Here is a 22,104-nt window from a genome sequence, read left to right as displayed (position 1 = left end):
TTTGTTTTGAATGTCCAAAATGTTGTGCGTCCATTATTTCCTGAATTTGTGAGCTGTCTCGTATGGTATTCTAAGAAATCGTAAGGACAATTTGGCAAATAAAAATTATCCTCGCTTTTGGGTAAGTTGATTTTTTTGGAAGATAATAAGACTGACAAAAAATGCAAGCGTGTCAATTTCGATCGGGAAGAATCTTTTTGTATCCTCCACAAGGGATTGTACTAAAATAATTATGAATTATTTTGGAGCGATCGGAAATTGAAGCAATTGGAAAATTCCTGGGACCGAAAACCGGTGGGTCGATTTAAATGGGTCTTACAACAATTAATGGGCATCTCTGATCAATTTAAATGGGACTTACCTCTATTAACGGACATCTCGATCGGTATTTGGGGGATAATTGGGTAAAATTCCACATTATAGGACGCACCCAACACAAATTTCTTTGTGGGTGTGTGTTGGCAAAATGCCGATCGCTTGATAGCGAGTTGGGGATTTTTCACCATTACTATTCTCACCAATCACATTTCTGATCAATTTAAATAGGACTTACATCCATTAACGGACATTTTGATCGGTATTTGGGGGATAATTGGTAAAACTCCACGTTATAGGGCGCATCCCACACAAATTTCTTTGTGTGAGTGTGTTGGCAAAACACCGATCGCTTGTTGGCGATTTTTCACCAATACTAGATCTGTTCGCGTACTTTTCCAGTAAAAATTTGCAGGAGAGTAAGAACAGCCTTTACTCTCTTTTGCTATTTATTTAAATTATTTCATATAACAGCTGTTCGATGCTGCACATAACCTCCAGTAGAAATGTGTAAGCTCTCAATTACCAAACTCTCAAAATTGTGCTCGCTCTCTTGCACTCTCCCGCTGTCTTATACTAGCAAATAAAGTAAGCGAACGATTTCTAGTAACAATTTGTGCAAATTTGCCCACATTTTTGAGTACACATACTATTACAATGACCACGAATAAAGGATGTGCCGTGTTAAGTCCCCATTAGATTCCATCTGCACATTCCCATTTGTACCATGACATAATTACCAGGTACTGTACCGTAAACAGCCGAGTACAATTTTTTTCTCACGAAGTGCACTATCTGTCAACAAGTTTTGGTTGTGTGTTCAGTTAAGAATCATACCACACAAAAACAACGAAAAATTGCGCGAACTGGTAACATACACAAAATCACAGTTACACTAATCACTAATTTTGTCAGATGGTGTACTGAATATTTTGTTGTTGGGCAACTGCCAGTACCTGTAAAAGAATATATATTGATTTGTACATTCCCATTTGTCCATTATAATGACCACACATCAAGATGTGCCATATAAACTCCTCATTAAACAGTGAAAGTCGACTTTTTTATGCTCAGTTACCATGACACTTCATCATGATGAGTGGTCATTGTAATAGTATTGGTGAAAAAACGGGTGTAACCACGTTCTGTCCAAATAAAGTTATCCAAATATAAACAGGAAATGTTTGAAAAATTGAATAAAATCAATGAAAAGTAAAAATCGATGTACTGTTTTTGGCAAAAGCTCTAATCAACACGTACACACGATGAGTACGATTATGATGTGACGTATAAAAGGCCTATTATGCTGAGTTTACATGGCACATCTGATGTATGGTCATTGTAAAGCAGAGTTTACATGGCACATTATGATCGTACTCATCGTGTGTTCGTGTTGTTTACAGCTTTTGCCTAAAACGGTACATTGATTTTTTCCTTTCATTGATTTTATTTAATTTTTCACACTTTACTTCTCATTTCTTAACCTTGTTTGTCACAGAACATGTTTTTCAATATCTGTTAATTAATGATTGGACATTTCTTTGTAAACAGTAATCGAAACACATCATTCATCGAAAAAAATCAAATGATTTTGATTTTTCAGCCCAGACTGATGGTTATGTGTACATGTAACGAATACTATTACAATGACTATACCAAAGATGTGAAATGTAAACTCAGCCTAAGGAATAAGAAGTAAAGTATGGAAATTAAATAAAATCAAAGAAAAAAAAATCGATGTACAGTTTTAGGCAAAAGCTCTAATCAACACGTACACTCGATGAGTACGATCATGATGTGCCATGTAAACTCTGCTTTACACAAAAAGTCGATTAATCGATTAGTCGAAAGTCGACTTGTCATTGTCATTGTCCATTTGTCATTTGCCATTTCCTGTGGCAACATCTTGTGAACGGGGGAATCGGAAAGGAAATTCTGTTTTCGCTGTTTCCGAAGATTTAAAAAAACACAAAAAACCAAAAAAAATATAAAAACTAAAAAAACCAAAAACAAAAAAAATTGTAAAAAGTAGCAAACAAAAATCGAAGTGTTTAAAACGTAAGTGTTTATAACATGGCGACATTTTTTCTGTAAACGACGATAGTAAAAACGTGGTGTGGTCCAGCCTTAAAAAAATGAGTGAGAGTGAAAGGTATATGCTTACGAATACCAAAGCTACATGCAATAAAAAGAGATGGCGAAAAATAAGTTTTTGTGTGGACATCAATTGGAATTAAACGAAAAGAATAAAAATGTGCAAAAAATAGGAAAATGCATTAACTATAGAAGTAAAAAAACTGTATTTTTTTATCAGCCTGTGAAAGTTTGACAGAAGCTGTTATACAGTTATGATTGCAGTGGCATAAAACTCGCTCATTTTTTTTTCTGAGAAAGGCTGGTTACTGTAGTTGTGTATTTTTTTTTATTGCTTATATTAAATTAAGTAAATTTTTAACTAATATAGTTTTCTTTCTAACATTTTATATCTTTGCAGTTTCTTTTTGAGTTTTTCCTTTGTGTAGATTTTTTTTCCAATCTTTTCTCCGTTCGCTGGAAAAGACAAAAGTTCAAAGCCTTCCCCCAAAAACTTGAGAAGTGAAGGCGCGCGTGTGTTTTGATCGAGGCCATCGTTCAAATACACACAAAATATTTTAAATAAGGTTGTTTTAACAGAATATGAACACGGCTGGTCCAAATTATCAAATGGCTTCTTTATACGTGGGTGATTTGCATCAAGACATCAACGAGTCTGGACTCTTCGATAAGTTCTCCCTTGCTGGTCCAGTAATGTCAATTCGAGTATGTCGTGACATCATTACTCGTCGTTCATTGGGATATGCTTATGTTAATTTCCAACAACCAGCTGATGGTAAGTTTTTCTTTTTACAACCCCCTAACCAACCCATTTGCTACCTAATCCAACTATTGTTATATACATACATCGATACATACATATACAATATTTTAATATATAAAGCATATGTCTGTAATGGAATTTGTAAATTATTTTACCACAATCTACTTAAAATTTGTCATCCTCTCATCATTACACATCGTTTTGTTGAAGCGTGAATCAGCTTTTCATGAAATGTTTATAGTATAACAACGAAGTAGGTAGGGGAAGTCCATGTCACAAAATCCACATTCTTCGCAATACATGGCGAGTTAAATGCAGCATTAACCCATTATGACAATATGAGCCGATATAACTCAGATGAAATGTTTGCGTTTTATGCAACAAAAACATAAACATTTATCCTATCCTATACCCCCATACGATGGGGGTACACAATTTCGTCATTCTGTTTGTACAAATGCAAATTATGCCCATGAACATTCCACTAAGGAACAGGGGCAAAATTCTCACATATCAATGAGTGCAGTCCGATTCAAGTTTAAGCTCAATGATAAGGGACCTCCGTTTTATAGCCGAGTCCGAACGGCGGGCCGCAGTGCGGCACCTCGTTGGAGAGAAGTTTTACATGGCATAGTAGCTCACAAATGTTGTCAGCATTAGAAGGAGAAAACCACCGCTGAAAAATTTTTTGTGATTGTCTCGCCAGGATTCGAACCCAGCCGTTCATCATCATAGGCGGACATGCTAACCTCTGCGCTACGGTGGCCTCTGTAACTCCTAGAAATATTCGTCTAAAATTAACGCTAACCTTCGAGCAGAATAGAGCTAGCCGCTTGAAATTTTGCACAAATACTCCTTATTAGTGTAGGTCGGTTGGGATTGTAAATGGGCTATATCGGACTATGTTTCAATATAGCTGCCATATAAACCGATCTTAGATCTTGACTTCTTGAGCCTCTAGAGGGCACAATTTTTGAAACTTTGCATGAGGTGTTTTATTATGACTTCCAACAACTGTGCAGAGTATGGTTGAAATCGGTCTATAACCTGATATAGCTGTCATATAAACCTGTCTGGGGTCTTGTCTTCTTGAGCGTCTAGAGGGTGCAATTTCTTTCCGATTTGGCTGAAATTTTACACGACATGTTAGGTTATGACTTCCAACAACAGTGCTAAGTATGCTTTAAATCGGTTCATAGCCTGATATAGCTGCCATATAAACCGTTCTTGAATCTCGACTTCTTGAGTTTTTTATCCGATTTGGCGGAAATTTTGCATGAGGTGTTTTGTTATGACTTCTAACAACTGTGTCAAATATGGTTCAAATCGATCAATAGCCTGATATAGCTGCCATTTAAACCGATCTGGGATCTTGACTTCTTGAGCCTCCAGAGGGCGTAATTATTATCCGACTTGGCTGAAATTTTGTACAACGGCTTATCCTATGAACTCCAACATACTTGTTAAATATGGTCCGAATCGGTCTATAGCCTAAAACAGCTCTCTTAAAAAACGATCTCTCTATTTTACTTTTGGAGCCCCTAAATGTCGCAATTCTTACTCAAATTGGCTGAAATTTTACACAATGACTTCTACTACTGCTATGGTCTCCAACATTCAATTCAATTACGGACCGAATCGGAACATAACTTGATATAGCTCCAATATTAAATCAATGCTTTTCTTTTATCCTTTGTTTGCCCAAAAAAGATATCGGGATAAGAACTCGACAAATGTGATCTATGGTGGAGGGTATATAAGATTCGGCCCAGCCGAACTTAGCACCCCTTTATTTGTTTATTATTGTTTTTGTATCCACATTTTCCCATGAACATTCCATTTAGAAAAACTTGGGATACTTTTCTGAAAACAAAATAATGAATCAATGTTTGCCACCATATTGTAGTCTACATAACTATTTTCCAGCAGAGACATAAATAACTTGGCTGCAACCGAAAATTTCGCTATAGGTGCAAAAGCCATTAATATAATATTTTTTCGAATTGTGTTCACATTTTGCTTGTGACATCGCTTTAATGGTGGGCAGTTTACTTAAGTTTCGGCAGAACTTTACGGTACTTGTTTACCGTAGTTTTATTACTGTAAAAATAAGTATTATCTGCTTTGTTGCCATGCCAACAGGACTGTTTTATGACCAACATTTTCATTTTAATGACAACTTCACAACAAAGTTAAGAACATGCTTTACTGTATTTGTTTCGTGATTAGTTGTTCATAATTTTAATTTATTTTACAAAATTTTTCACGAACAGAAATTGTTTGCATGTCTGTTGTAAATTCAATGCTCAAGTTTGTAACTTGCTTTGCATACTACTTTGAAGGAGATTTTTATATATATTTATTTATATAGTAAATCATAATAATTGATTGTAATACATTGCAAATTCTTTCCGTAACATTTGACTTGCACTAGATAGGACTTAAATAATATATTGTAGTGACCTCACTATTGGCACGTCAGCCATTTAATATTCGGTTGTCTTCTATGGCAAAAGAGAATAAATGTAAATGTGTTCTAAAACTCTAAAGATGACATCTTTAGTTGACCTTAAGTTATATCTAGGTAGGGTGAAGCTAAGATTACTTAGTTAGGTCTTCTACATATTGAAGGCATGTGTGTGGGTTGTTTTACCTACAGCCATAGTTTTGCACAAATTATTGTTTTTTTTAGCAACAATTTTATTTATCATTTGACTTACGTAGAAATACTACACTAATCTTTGTTATTAGTATGTGTAGCACAACTTTTTGTTTAACATGCTACATAGTTGCGCGCGAAAACACATATGTGTCTACCTTCCAAATTCCTTTATTGTCTGATCCCAGCAAAAACTTAGAGGTGGTGCTAAAAACACATGTTTTGCTTTATATACCACCACCTTTCGATGGTAAATACATACATACACAATATATAAATCGACATTCAACGCACATAATCGTGTATTGAATGCGTGAAAAAGCGGAATGTTTGTTTTTTTTTTTCTTTTGGCGAGTTCAGTTGGTGGTTGTTTAGGAAATAAGCTAAATAATCGCAAGCATTTTGAAATTTTTACAAGTCTCAGCACATTCCCTTATCTTTCAATGTTGTCAATATTTGTCAGTAAAAAAAACGACAAATTTCTAAAAACCAAAAAAAAAACCGCTTGGCTAATATAATTTATCGTATTGTGACTTAAGGGAGGCCACCGTAGCGCAGAGTTTAACACATCCGTCAATGACGCTGAACGCCTGGGTTTGTATCCTGGCAGGACCATCAGAAAAAATTTTCAGCGGTGCCCTCCGAATGCTGGCTACATTTGTGAGGTACTTTGCCATGTAAAAACTTCTCCCAAAGAGGCACGCCGTTCGGACTCAGCTAAATATAAAAAAGGAGGTCCCTTATCATTAAGCTTAACATTTAATTGGACAGCACTCATTGATTTGTGAGAAGTTTGCTCCAGTTCCCTAATATAATGTTCATGGGCAAATTTGCAAATTGCATTGCAATTTAATATTGGGTTGCCCAAAAAGTAATTGCGGATTTTTTAAAAGAAAGTAAATGCATTTTTAATAAAACTTAGAATGAACTTTAATCAAATATACTTTTTTCCCACTTTTTTTCTAAAGCAAGCTAAAAGTAACAGCTGATAACTGACAGAAGAAAGAATGCAATTACAGAGTCACAAGCTGTGCAAAAATTTGTCAACGCCGACTATATGAAAAATCCGCAATTACTTTTTGGGCAACCCAATATATGAGAAAAGGGGGTAGGGTGGGCTAGGATACGAATTACACCATACGATAACTGCGTGAGCAATTGAATTTGCAATTAATTGGAGCAACATTTATACTGACGTAGCGACATGTCGCATGTATTTTGTTCAATAGAACTCTGTACCATTTCTAATAGGTCATTTATACGGCACATCATGATCGTATTCATCGTGATTACAGTTTTTGCCAAAAACGGTACATCGATTTTTTCTTTTCTTTTATTTAATTTTTTTTTTTCTTTTTATACCTACCACCATATGATGGGGGTATACTAATCTAGTCATTTCGTTTGTAACACCTCGAAACATTCATCTGCGACCCCAAAAAAATGTATATATTCTGGATCCTCTCGACATTCTGATTCAATCTAGCCATGTCCGTCCGTCTGTCGAAATCAGCATAGCGGTCGAATGCGTAAAGCTAGCCGTTTCAAATTGTGCACCGTTACTTAAAATCGTTGTAGGTCATTGGGGATTGCAAATGGGCCATATCGGCTCAAATTGGGATATAGCTCCCATATAAACTGATCTTCCGATTTGACTTTTTGAGCCCCTGGAAGCCACAATTTTCATCCTATTTGGCTGAAATTTAGCACATAGCATTCTGTTATGACCTCCAACATCTGTGTCAAGAACGTCCTAATCGGTCTATAACCTGTTATAGCTCCCATATAAATCAAACTCCTGATTTGATTTCTTTAGCCCCTGGAAGTCACAATTTTCATCCGAATTGGCTAAAATTTTGCATGTAACGTTCTGTTATGACTTTCAACAACTGTGTCAAGTACGGTTCAAATCAGTCTATAACCTGGTATAGCTCCCATACAAACCGAACCCCCGATTTGACTTCTTGAGCGCCTGGAAGCCGCAAATTTTCATTCGATTTGGCGGAAATTTTGCACATAGTGTTCTCTTATGGCTTCTAACAACTGTGCCATGTGCGGTCAAAAAAACAATGTATAACCCAACCCCTTAAATAGCAAAATTGTCGTCACCTTTTGAAGGTGCATATTGGAAAAATTGCCTTGTGTTCCTTTTTAATGGTGTTTTATAAAATTAGTACATCATTTGTATATTTATTGACACAGTTGATCTTGTACTTCTGTTGCCTTATTCTTCCCTTTCATTTCTCCTCTGATGAATGAATGCTAATTGTTTTAATGTATTTTTCTGGGCATGTTTTTGTGGTCTGTCGATGGGTAGGTATCTCACATTTCCATTCCATCCAGTCTTGTGTTTGTTTTGCTTAAATATAAAACTGGTTTCACTTTTATTTCATTTTAAAAATTAAATCGCCTCATCTAACGTGGCAAGCTGGCTAGCATGCAGGCAGACCATAATTTTCTTGTTGTACCAGTTGGCCACAGCATTTCTTCTTCGTTGCTTATTTGCATTTCTGTTATGTTGTTGCTGGCCAATTTAATCGTGTGACGTACCAATGAGTTATTTAATTGATTTTTTTTTATATATGTATAATACATAAGTATGTAGTATGTATATGCATATCGGTCCATATGGACGGTGTAGTAAATTATGGGGTCATATTGTTTCACTCTGCTTAACTTTGGCATTTAAATACGATTTGAATGGGAATATTTTTGTTATGATATGCTAAAATTATTGAAATTTGGCTGTTTGGCACGTTTTATTAGTTATTTACTTAAACTTGTGTGAATACCAACATTTGCTCTGACTTTCTTTCAGATTCAACATGCTTACTTTATGTTGGATACATGAATTCTGCTTTTAAAATGAGTTGCGTTTTAAGCATGTAGAAGGCCTTGCAGTACTTATCGCTATGACTCCGAACTTATGAGTTCGAATTTTGGCATGCAATTTATCCCAAGTCAGTCAGGCAGCCAGCTATGGAACGTTTTAGCTGGGCCACCTGGCGATTAAAAAACGTCAAAACTTTTTATCATTGTCAAGATTCTTGGCTCGGTCGAAATTGCACCCTAGCGATTGAAAGAAACTGCCTGTCTAAGATGGCCTCAAAGGTCCACGAAAATACTCTTAGATCAGAGGTGACAAACAAAACTCTTGAGCAATCACTGTCATTACGGACGGGAGGAGTGTTAGAAGAAGGTTCTTTCTCGTACCTATGCAAATTGCAAATTTTGCCCAAAACTTATATGGGCTACATCGGTCCATGTTTTGATATAGCTGTCATATAAACCGATCCTGGATCTTAACTATTTGCGCCTCTAGAGGGCGTAATTATTACCAGATTTGGCTGAATTTTGAAATGAAGTGTTTAGTTTTAACTTTCAACAACTGTACCAAGTATTATCCAAATCGGTTCATTATCTGATATAACTCCTATATAAACCCATCTCGAATCTTGACTTCTTGAGCCGCTAGAGGGCGCTATTACAATAGACGAATACGCCGCATGTAACGGTGTGTAATAGTGTAACGATAGCAGGGGTAGGGAATATGGGGAAGATGATAAGACTTTGGTGCATTTCCTATGTTATTGCTCGGCATTCGCGGTTAACAGACGCCCAGACCCAATGTCATACATGAATCAAATTAGGGGCGTGGTATGGAAAACAAGATTACTAGAATTTTGTAAGTAGCACGGAATTCCCAACTTAGATTTTCTTTTTCGAGGTTACTTTTTACTGTTTAGAGTGCACAACAAGCCGATTACTGGCTTAAGTAGACCGATCTCTGCGGGAACAAAGTAGCCATTGGTTATTTTAAGGCGCCAATAACCCGCGTTGTCCAGTCAACATAGTTTACGTTGAAAAGAGGGTGCGGATATAAATCCGCCCCATTGCACTATGGACATACACCTAAGCCAGCCCGGCACGGGATAGCTATGAGCACCACACAAGCTGGAACATTGAGGTCCGACATGTGTGGTGTTCAATGCTGTCACGACAAACTTATCTTCGAGCTAACGGTTGCGTCCACATGTTGCGGATAGTGGAATGCTTCATACCTAGAAGCTGCAACGGCTGTCGCGGACAATCGGATATCGAAAGGAGAGCCTCAGTGAGAGGCCGGGCGGCACCGGCTCTTGCACAAATATAGAGTGCCTATGATACTCGAAGTTTGAAAACGCTAAGACTAAGCACACATAGTCTTAAAGAGGAAGTTTCACTGGAGGATGTTTCCATCCCGATACTGTTTAACCTTTTACCTCTATAAGGTCCCTCCACTCCTCGCAGGGGTGGACATAATATCATACACATACTATTACTGCTGTATCCAAAGTTGAAGGTGAATAACATTGATGAGCTGAATGATCGAATAAACATTAGACCAAGACGTAGCACAATTTTTTAGGAGTCGTAAGCTAAAATTCTCCTGCAATGAAATTGCAATACTTTTAGATGTGATCCTCCACAACCTTTTCTTTTCATTAGCTTACTTTACTGCAATCTGTGAAAAGCCAAGAAACAGAAACAAAATTCTCAAAACACAGCGCCAACGTGCGACGCAGGAGTGAGGAATACGCAGTAGAGAAATTTGCAGGCAGGTCAAAATGCATCACTGCCAACAGCTGACAAACATCGACCATCCACGCGCGGTGTTCTTCTCTCTTAACAGCATCAGCTGCCCTAGTTTCCAACTCACTGAACTGTAACTCTTTCCGAGACATGTCAGGAGGAATGTCTGGATAATCGAAAATACGATCCGACAACCACCAATACACCTACTCATAAAGAATGGGAAAAAGTCATTGGTGTAGCAAACTAAACTCATATCGCTCTAGGTTAGACCATACCAACCCTAATGTCCATTCCGCATGTAAACCAGGACTGTTTAGCAATGTGGTTAAGAAATCTGCAATAGATATTTGTGCCTACTGGCGTTTGGTCACTGTCCCAGCGAATACTTTCTATTTGTTAGGTACTATTGTGCTTTCTGCTTAAATACTTCAACCATTCGTAACTATCCACATAGAGGTCTACGTATCTTGTTCTGCAAGGGGTTTTTTTTGTTGGTTTCAGTTCTTAGGTCTTACAACCCGCCGCTTGAAACTTCTCAGTGATTGTCAATGGGTATTCTTTAGTCGTATAAAGCAAGATTAGCATTCCCCAAAATGTCGAATTTGAAGTTCCAGTGCATTAAGTCACATTTTTTATTTAATTTTATGCACAAAACATAAAGCGTAGCAGATACGAGCACTGTAAAGCACTATAATACAATATACCATGATAAGCTATGCAATTTTTAAAATTTCTTGAATTTGCTTCCCACTAGAGAAAAGCGATAAAGCTAAAATTAACGGAAATAAAAAATTTTCGATATCAACGAAATGTGTAGCGATGTTGAAGTAAAATCAACACAAATACGAAATGACATGTTTTGCAGTACTGGGAAAAAATTTCGCTTCTTTACTTTGGTGATGTGTGGGTTAATGTAAATAATTTTGAAATGCATTATATGACGCCAAGGCCATTTGAAGTACTGAATACCTAAACGATATCTTCATGGCATTGCGACTCTCATTGTTGTTACTATTAAAAAATATATATATGTCCAGGAAAGCGATGGAATGAACGCAAATGCGCAGTTTTTTCAAGTCTTGTTTTAAATGTTCGTATTATTGTTGTCATATCTTTTTGTTTTGTATTATTCGCTGGCTATATACATGTATATTAATTTGTATTGTTAACTTTCACCATTTTCTTTTCTTTTACTGATATCAATGTTTTCTCATCATTTTTTGTTTTGGTTGTTTGTTTGGTGTGTTTTTTTGGGGGGAAGTAGCAGCATACCAGTCAGCATTCAAAGAGGTCGTTGACCGATTGCCAGCACGACCATGGCTTTTGCTTTGCCTTTTGGCTTCAATCAATGTGAGCACCACTGTCCCAATAAAAAAAGTGAACGTAATGTAATTGTGCGTCTCGTTACTTATTATTACTCCATTGCTAGTCAGGTCGTTTTTCTTCGTTTCTTTTGGGTTAGAAAGTTTCTTTGTGTCAGTTTCGAATTAATTCAAATGTTAACATTCCAACGCGTGTACACTTCCAACACGTGCATAGTTACACATTAGTTATACTTGTAAGGCATTGATGATGGCAACAATGATAGTTTGAATGAGGCGAAGCTAAACTATTTGGGATATTACTAAACTAATTTTATACCAAACTAAAATTTGGGATATTACATTTCATTTTTTCATATTATTCAGATGAAGTCACGCAATTACAACAATAACCTAATCTCTAGACCTAATGAGTCACAGTAGCGACTCGCATCAACAATCAACTTATTACGATCGACTTTCGAATTTTTTGGACTATGGCATCCGTTATCGATTAATTCGAAACTTTATATAGAAAAATAGTTGACAGTTTTCCCAAAACGTTGTTTCCTTACTGTAGAAATCCTCAAAAAAGAGTTTTTTACAATAAAGACATATAGGCAACACTACCATCATATTTTGGTAAATTAGTTGTTTGCGTAGTGATATCACGAAAAATAAAAGTGAAAGAGCTATATTTGCACACAATTGTTATTTATTTAAAAGAAAATGAACCATAATGCACCGCGAATGCTACGAAAATTCGTTTTATTATCATGTTGGCCCAAGTTGAAAAACGTTTCGTCCACGCTTTTAATCAATGCTAAATTTCCACTCGAAAAACTAAGTACCACAAATGAATTTGTTTTCAACAGAATTATTTCCCAGTTTTTTGAAATGGAGTTTCATTGGGAGAATTGAAGTTAATACCCACCTTAAGTCAAAATTGAAAAAGCAGAGTATCAAATTTTACTTTATCCAAATGTACTTTGGCTGCTGTCCTCCTTTTGCCTGCCGGAAAAAAATTTTAAGAAGCACCGTTGATTGGGCTTGTGGCGACGTAAGCCACATATTTTTAAGTGCACTTTTTTACAAAAGTAAAAAGTTACATATCGTTAAAAAACAAAAGCACATAGTTCAAAACCTGTTTTTAATTTTTTTCTTACTAGAAATAACTTTTTTAACAATCACCATTTGCTTTGTTTACTTTTGAGATCGCAAAATAGGTTTGGCGGATCGATTTTTTCTTTCCTGAAATCGATAACGCATTGAAAAATTACGTTCGTAAGTCAGAATCCAATTCGCATTTACGGAAAGGAATTAATCTTCGAACAAAAACTTGTTCGATAACGGGTGCGAGAATTAGGCTCTAGGCCTCCGGTGGAAATCGAAGTCGCGACCCCGCACAGGTAATTCGGCAATCCCATAGCAGCCGGTTGTACGTACCAGATTGACCCGATGGAGTTCTTCATCGGCAAGGGCTGCCGCCTCAGTGTACAACACACTGCTACAACAACAATAACCAATTCGGCCACCAGAGTGACCTTAAAGCCATTGCCAGATAAATTGATATGTCGGACAGGACATACTGAAAAAAAAATTGTGTAGGGATTCAATTTTAACACGTGCTTACCTAAAATAAATATTGCGCATGTGAGTTAAATAAATTCTGAATCTCACAATTGATGGATGAATGGAAGTAGTTTTGATGCATGTGTTTGGTGTTTTAGAGACACGGGTCAAATCATGTGATACTACAGCTAAATCAGTATCTATTCCTGAATATTCGCTTGTTCGAATATTCGTCATTCTGTTTGTAACTGCACGAATTATTCGTCTAAGGCCCCATTAAGTATATATATTCTTTATATACATGACATTTTAAGTCGATCTAGCTTTGTCTGTCCGTCCGTCTGTCTGTCGAAAGCACGTTATCTTTCGAAGGAGTAATGCTAGCCGCTTGAAATTTTGCACAAATACTTCTTATTAGTGTTGGTCGGTTGGGATTACCTACTAAATTATTGTAAAATCCGACAGACTTTTTCTTGTCAGAAAGCAAGCAAAAGTCAAACAATAAGATACAACAAATACAACAATATGGAAAGCAGAGTTGATTCAGCCCATTTCGTGAGCATTAAATTACATTTGCAATTAAAATTGTGCGAAATTTATTCTGAAGCAGCGACATGTCGCTACTACTACTGCTCATAGAACCTCGTACCACTTGTACGGAATGTGTTTGCATTATCTTTGTCACCATCTTTTAAAAGGGCGTTTTGACAGTTGTTCGAGTGAAAAGTCAAAGTCAGTACTAGGCTTAACAGCCAAAAACTTCAAAATGAACGATTTCTGTTAACTAGGAATTAAGGTTGGTACTATGTTCACTTTCGAGATTGTTGATTGTTTTTAAGCGATCGACGAAAAACCTCGATTATTTTTTTTTTTTTTAGATAATAGATTTTAAAGCAAAAAAAATTGAAAATCATTTAATAGAGGGTTCCCTTATTAATTCTGGGAAAATTTTAATAAAATTTTTTAATTTAACTTTGATATTTGTGTAGTGTTTCAAAAAAGTAATCGCGAAAAACATGGAAAAAAATATAGTACTGGCCTTTGGGGAAAAACATGATCGTAAGTGCAAACGACTTTTTTGTCGACAAATTTAACTAAACGATTTTCGTTATCAGTTACAGAACTGCGGTACAGATCTGTCCATATTTGTTTGCAGCAGCTACGTAGTTATGTTTTCCTATTGAAGGCATTGAACGCCGCATATATCCTGCCCAGAATTTAAGAAATTTGGAAGAGATTCTTAACTCTCATACCAGTTATAGTCACTACCAGAATTTATGCCCATTTACCTGAAATTTGAAGCAGAGTTTGGCCCCTTGTAATAGTATTTGTCTCCTCGACTTACACGGGCTTATTCTGCATTCTTAACGAATACATAGAAACGACAAGAAGTACATAAATTTAGAATCATTCCGCCAATTTTTCTGTAATTAACTTGGAACTTTATATGTTGGACCCAATTTAATATTGGGGTTCAGCCTACCAACCTACCAATTTTGAAAGGAAGCTACTAAAAAGGGCAAAACTGCTTTCAAGTTTCATCTCAAGTCCAATGCCATGATATATGTTGGATTGCCTTTGAAACGCTGTGAAGAATGTGTTGAATATGGTGACTATAGATAAAGAAAAAAATCTCAGCTGATTTCTAATCTATAGTTTGCGGGAACATTTGCAGATGCAGGAAAGATGCAACTTTTCAAAAAAATTTATTTTAAACGTATCGTAAATGTCAAGATGCAACTTCTACCCATTGATTGGTTGAAAATTCCATATTTCAATCAATTAAGATTCACAGTTGCTAGATAAATAAGTGCCTTGACTTACCATGTCATATTATCTTAATCAGAGTATAACAGAAGTAGAAAAGGTACATTGCTAGGGAAAAAATAATTTGTTGTTTATTTTAAAGCGATCGTTTTAAAGCCGCAACTTCTACCCATTGATTGGTTGAATATTCCTTATTTCAATTAATTAAGATTCACAGTTGCTAGATAAATTATTATCTTGACTTACCATGCAATACTCTCAATCCCCGGGTATAGCAGAAGTAGAAAAGGTACATTTAAAGGACAACACAGTTTAAACCGATCATTTTAAAGAGGCGACTTCTACCCATTGATTGGTTGAATATTTCTTATTTCAATCAATTAAGATTCAAAGTTGCTAGATGAATAATTATCTTGACTTACCATGCCATACTCTCAATCCCAGGGTATAGCAGAAGTAGAAAAGGTACATTGCCTCGAAAATATATATTTTTTGATATTTTAAAGCTGCAACTTCTACCCATTGATTGGTTGGATACTCCTTTTTTCAACCAATTAAGATTCTCAGTTGCTACATAAAAAATTATCTTGACTTACCATGCGATACTCTCATTCTCAGAGTTCAGCAGAAGTAGAAAAGATATATTTAAAGGACCACACAGGTTAAAAAGATCATTTTAAAAAAGGCGACTTCTACCCATTGATTGGTTGAATATTACTTATTTCAATCAATTAAGATTCTCAGTTGCTAGATGAATAATTATCTTGACTTACCATGCCTTACTCTCAATCCCAAGGTATAGCAGAAGTAGAAAAGGTACATTGCCTCGAAAAAATATATATTTTTTTGTATATTTTAAAGCCGCAACTTCTACCCATTGATTGGTTGGATATTCCTTATTTCAACCTATTAAGATTCTCAGTTGCTAGATAAAAAATTATCTTGACTTACCATGTCATACTCTCATTTTCAGGGTATAGCAGAAGTAGAAAAGGTATATTGCTAGGAAAAAATCAATTTTGGTTTACTTTTAAGCTGCCACTTTTACCCATTGATTGATTGGATGCATCATATTTCAATAGATTAAGATTCTCAGTTGCTAAATAAAAACTTATCTTGACTTACCATGTTATACTTTCATGCTCAGAGTGTACCAGAAGTAGAAAAGATTAATTTTTATTAGCAACTAAATCTGTGAAAGGTCATTATAAACCTGCAACTTCTACCCATTGATTGGTTGGATATTCCTTATTTCAACCAATTAAGATTCTCAGTTGCTAGATAAATAATTGTCTTGACTTACCATGCCATGCTCTCATTCTCAGAGTTTAGCAGAAGTAGAAAAGAAACATTTTTAGCAAAATAGAGGTATATGAAAGATTGTTGAAAAGCTGCACTTCTACCCATTGAACGGTTGAATATACCACATTTCTGTGAGGCAACCACTGCGGCTTTGAGAATTAAGGCGATGGGAGAATAGATTGAGGATGGGAGCAGCTCGAACCATCGCGGTATAACCGAGGCGACGATAGGAAGCCTGGAAGGAAGGGAAGAGGTTTCCGATCGGATACCTGAGATGAACCCCGAAGTCGAGTGCGAAGCACTGTTGCCATCAGCACAGTTTTGGATTGGCGGAACCCTAGTATTGCCACCAGGAAGATCATGTTACACGGATAGATCAAAGCTGTTGGATAGAATGGGCATGGGGGTTTACATTGAGAAACCAGGGACTGAGATCTGTTTTAGACTGCCTGACTATAACACAGTCCTGCAGGCGGAGATCCGGGCGATCACGGAATGCGTGAAGTGGTGTGGTGCTCACGCGAGGACGTCGAGTGTGAACATCTTTACCGACAGTGAAATTGCCATAAGGGCAATAACAACGGTCAGAGGACGGTCATGAACAGTCTTGCAGTGTAAGAAGGAGATTAACGCCTTCTCTGAGGATGGCAACATCCGCATCGTTTGGGTGCCGGGCCATAACGGAGTAAGGGGAAATGAAAGGACAGACGATTTGGCGGAGAAAGCCAGAGCCAGAGGACTGCCGTCAATAAACTTGGTTAACCTCAAGCCTTTCGGGTCTACGCAGTCCGAGTCAAGGGAGTGGGCGGCGAATGCCCATGCAACATTGTGGAACAGCGAAACGGTCGGTAGGACGGCCAAAAACCCTATGGTTGGATCCAGATCGTGAGAGGACGGGGCTATTACTGAAAAGAAGTAGGAAGGAAGTCAGTATAGCTATTGGTATCATAACGGTACTCATAGGACTACGAGCTCACTTGTGTAAAATCGGTGCGGCAAGTGATAGCATGTGTAGGGCATGCGGGGAAGATTATGAGGCTTTGGAGCATTTCCTTTGTCATTGCCCGGCTTTCGCCTTCGCCGGCACTTAGGTGGAGACACAATATCCGACATGAACCAACGTAGGGGAGTGGTATTGAAAACAATTAAGGATTTTGTAAGTAGCACGGAATTCCTGCATTCAAATTTTCTTTTTAGAGGTTACTTTGAATGGGTTACGGTGAATGGGTTGCTGCACTATCGGCAAAAAATTAATGATTTTTATGGTCGGAGTTGAATGGTATTGACCTGGACAGCGTTTACTTTTTGACTGTTCTACGGGCCACACAAGCAACGAAAGCATTGCTCTTTTACTGGAAAAGTTTCCCGATCGTGTTGTCTTTGGAAGAGGTGACCACCATTGGCCGCCGAGATTTTGTGATTTAACATCTTGCAACTTCTCTCTTTGGGGGATCAAGTGAAAGATAAGGCGGGCCCCTACAGCCCAGCTTCGATGTAAGATAGAACTCGTGAGACTATCGAGGACATAGGGCAGTCATTTTACGATTTAGTTATGGAAAATGTCGTGAAAACGATATATGTAAGCGTGGTCGTAATGGACATTTGGCTCATATACTTTTTCAGTATCAACGACACACCTCGCTCTTTATTATGAAAAAAAAAAATATCCTATCATTTATTTTATAAAATTACATTATTCTTTGAATACCAAAATAACACCTCTTATCATAAAACCCTTTATCAGCTGTTTAAGAAGTTATGTCAAGTGACCCCATTGTAAGAGGTACATGCAATATTCATTTGAAGTCCATAATGTATACATATCCCGTCCAACATAATTCTCCTGATTATTAAATTGTGTCCACTTTGAAGATAAAAGTTATTAATGTGACCCTTTTATTTTATTTAATTTTTGCTATAATCATTGTTGGCTACACATAATTTATGGTGAACTTTTTTTTTATTTCTTTCTTATCTTTGCAGCTGAACGTGCTCTGGATACAATGAACTTTGATTTAATCCGTAACAAACCAATTCGCATTATGTGGTCTCAACGTGACCCCTCATTGCGTCGTTCTGGTATCGGCAATGTCTTCATTAAGAACTTGGACAAGACCATTGACAATAAGGCCATCTATGATACATTTTCCGCTTTTGGCAATATCTTGAGTTGCAAAGTTGCCACCGATGACAAAGGCGTCTCCAAGGGTTATGGTTTTGTTCATTTCGAGACAGAAGAGGCTGCCAATATTGCCATTGAAAAAGTCAACGGCATGTTGTTGAATGGCAAGAAAGTCTATGTGGGCAAATTCATACCACGCAAAGAGCGCGAGAAGGAGCTTGGTGAAAAGGCTAAATTGTTCACCAACGTGTATGTGAAGAATTTCACCGATGACATTGATGACGAGAAGCTTAAGGAAATGTTTGAGCCTTATGGCAAGATAACCAGTTACAAAGTAATGACAAAAGATGATGGGAAGAGTAAATGCTTTGGCTTTGTGGCTTTTGAGACCACGGAAGCTGCTGAGGCAGCTGTCGAAGCCCTCAATGGCAAAGAGACCAGCGAAGGCAAGAACCTCTATGTTGCCCGTGCCCAAAAGAAGGCTGAACGCCAACAGGAACTCAAACGCAAATTTGAGGAATTGAAGAAGAAACGCCAAGAATCAGTGTTTGGTGTTAATTTGTATGTCAAGAACTTGGATGACACCATTGACGATGAACGTCTGCGCAAGGAGTTCTCTATGTATGGCACCATCACTTCGGCCAAGGTTATGACCGACGAAGAAGGACGCTCCAAGGGCTTTGGCTTCGTTTGTTTCGTGGCTCCCAATGAAGCCACATGCGCTGTGACCGAGTTGAATGGTCGTGTTATCGGCTCCAAGCCTTTGTATGTGGCCTTGGCTCAGCGCAAGGAAGTTCGTAAGGCCCATTTGGCCACACAATACATGCGTCATATGGGCGGCATGCGTATGCAGACTCTGGGACAAATCTTCCAGCCCACCACCGCTGGCAGTTTCTTCGTTCCCACCATGGGACCCGGACAACGCTTCTTTGGCCCTCAAGTGCCTACAACAATGCGCAACACACCTCGCTGGGCCGGTCAAGTGCCACGCCCCGTTGCCGGAGCCCAAGGAGTGGCTCCAGCTGGCCAAGCTGCTGGTGGCTTCCAAAATCCCGCCATGGCAGGTGCTGGTGGTGCTCAATATCGTCCACCAAATGCTGGTGCCGGAGCACGCGGCCAACAACAAGGTGTTCAAGGAGCTCATGCTGGCGCTGGCAATTCAATGCGCAACAGCGGTGCCCGTGCCATCACTGGCCAACAAACAATTCCCGCAGCCAACATGCCATTGGCTGGAGCTCCTATACCAACTGGTTCCGGACAGCAACGTGCCGCCAACTACAAATATAACACCAATGTGCGCAATCCCACTGTGCAACAAGTACCAGCTCAGCCAAAGGTTCAACAGATGCATCAAAAGGGTGGTAAGTTGCAAAGAAAAACCCTTTTCCGGGGATATAGGTGTTCTAAAGTTGTCTCTGTTTTTTTTCTTTCTTTTTTGCTTCTAGGTCAGGACAAACTCTTAACCACTATGTTGGCCAGTGCCACTCCCCAAGAACAAAAACAAATTTTGGGCGAACGTTTGTATCCCATGATCGAACGCATGCATCCCAACATGGCCGGTAAAATTACCGGCATGTTGTTGGAGATTGAAAACTCTGAGCTTTTGCACATGATTGAAGATCTTGAGGCTCTTAAGGCCAAGGTTGAGGAAGCTGTGGCCGTTTTGCAAGTTCACAATGTCCGCGACACTGTACCAACCAACTAAACAAAGGAAAAACTTTTGAGAAACCAAAAAAAGAAAAACAATATTTTAAAAAAGGAAATTAATTAAAAAGTTTAGTAGCAAAGCAAGCAAAACACTTGAAAAAAGTAACAAAAACACTTTTATAGAAAACCCAAACAAAAAACAAAGGCTCAGCAAAGATAAAATATTTTTCCTTCAATTACACAACACCACAACTTTTTCACCTAGCATTTTCCTACAACTTGTCCAAACAAACATTAAATTCTATCTCTTTATGTTTTCGATTTTTACAGTTTCATATATTTTTTCAAAACCCCTCGCACAAGTTGCCAAGCATTCGTCGTTTAAAGCAACTTTTCAAGGATTCAAATCATTTTTGTCATTTTTTTTACCATTCACCCTATCGGATGCTGTCCAAATGGTCTGGCAGGGTGGCTTTCGTGGGTTATACACGACGAGAATTTAATTTTTTTTTCTTCTTTTTTTTTCAATCTACCAAATTTTTATTTTCACTTAAACGTTCATGAATAAAATTTTAATTTGTTATTGGTAGTCAGTCACTACTACTTATTTGCTGAGTTTCAAACTGTGTCCCCCTGAAAACCCCCCAAGGTAACAGAAATATTTTTTTCTTTTTATCAACACTTTGAAATTCTAAAACAAAATATTTAAAACGAAAAAAAAAATGCAAAAAAATCGAAAAAATTAAAAACTAAAAATTGAAAACAGTGTAATAATGAAAATGCATAAAAATATTGAAAAATTCAACAACAAATAAACCTAAAAAACAACAACAAGAACACAAGGAAAAGATAGAAGATGAAAACGATTTTTTGCTACTTGAAACAAGAAAAATTTAAAAAATCCAAATATTACAAACAAACGAAGAAAAAAACTAAAAAATCCTACAAAAAAATCGTAAAATGCCATTAAAAAACACATACAAAAAAGTAACAACCATAAGGTTAAAAATATATTAAAAAAAAAATACATTTTGAAAAAAATCCAAATAAAAATCGCAAAAAAATTTGCAAAAATTATTTAAAACCACAAAAAAACACAAACACCTTTTTGGAAGAAAAACAACAGCAAAAGAAAGAAAAATAATGAAATATAACTGCTGCTTTCATAATGGAGGCCTTTTTAAAAGAAAAGAGTCGTCGTCCGCCTTTGTCTACACCATGGCAGTGTTTTCTTTTTGTTTAAAATGTCTTTGTTTCTCCAAACAAAAAAAAACAAACAATATATGATGTTAACCACATGAGAATGCTTTTTCACAACATCTTAATATGGCATTTTCTTTGAGACATATTTTTCCAATATTTTTTTTATCATCTTGAAAAATTGCAACATCTTATAGAGAAAAAAAACAAGGAAAATAAACGATTTGGAATTTTATGTTTAAACAAAACTCCCCCCAACAAACAAAATAAATATCCTTCTTCAATGAATTACTTTTAATTTTGATTTTTTTTTATATTTTATTTATATAATAATACACCCCATCATATGTACTCTTGAAATATCTGAAAGATTTATATGTAACAAAAAATAAACAAAGAAATTTGATTGAAAATCCACATTGAAAGCAAAAATAATTTTTTTAAATAAAACATGTAAAATTCCACTTCGGCAAATTGTGTTTTTTTTTAATTATGATAATGAGCTTGAGAAGACAGTTCTTAGGCCATGTTTTAGTGCGGAAGTGGATTCGTACTACGTCCAATTGATAGGACTCCGATGGAATTTATATCTGGACTACGTGAGGGCCATTTTAAAACTTCAATATTTTTGGAAGAAAGTCGCGACTTATGGATTGTATTGGGTTGCCCAAAAAGTAATTGCGGATTTTTTAAAAGAAAGTAAATGCATTTTTAATAAAACTTAGAATGAACTTTAATCAAATATACTTTTTTTACACTTTTTTTTAAAGCAAGCTAAAAGTAACAG

General features: G+C 36.8%; 1 protein-coding gene across 2 annotated transcripts; it reads left to right on the top strand.

The window, feature by feature from the left end:
- Positions 1 to 29: 29 nt before the first annotated feature.
- On the top strand, positions 30 to 21,791 carry LOC106082557 (polyadenylate-binding protein). 2 transcript variants are annotated; one of them, XM_013245141.2, is made up of 4 exons: positions 30 to 121; positions 2,810 to 3,184; positions 18,332 to 19,831; positions 19,916 to 21,791. In XM_013245141.2, the coding sequence occupies exons 2-4, from the start codon at positions 2,992 to 2,994 to the stop codon at positions 20,173 to 20,175; spliced, it is 1,953 nt and encodes a 650-aa protein (XP_013100595.1). In that variant the 5' UTR covers positions 30 to 121; positions 2,810 to 2,991; the 3' UTR covers positions 20,176 to 21,791. The 2 variants fall into 2 exon arrangements, with proteins under 2 accessions (XP_013100595.1, XP_013100594.1); XM_013245140.2 differs by lacking the exon at positions 30 to 121 and adding an exon at positions 2,188 to 2,373.
- The last annotated feature ends 313 nt before the right edge of the window (positions 21,792 to 22,104 follow it).

This window comes from Stomoxys calcitrans, chromosome 5 (genome assembly GCF_963082655.1).
Source record: "Stomoxys calcitrans chromosome 5, idStoCalc2.1, whole genome shotgun sequence".
In the NCBI taxonomy this organism is placed as follows: domain Eukaryota; kingdom Metazoa; phylum Arthropoda; class Insecta; order Diptera; family Muscidae; genus Stomoxys; species Stomoxys calcitrans.
This window is presented reverse-complemented; position numbering and strand designations above follow the sequence as displayed.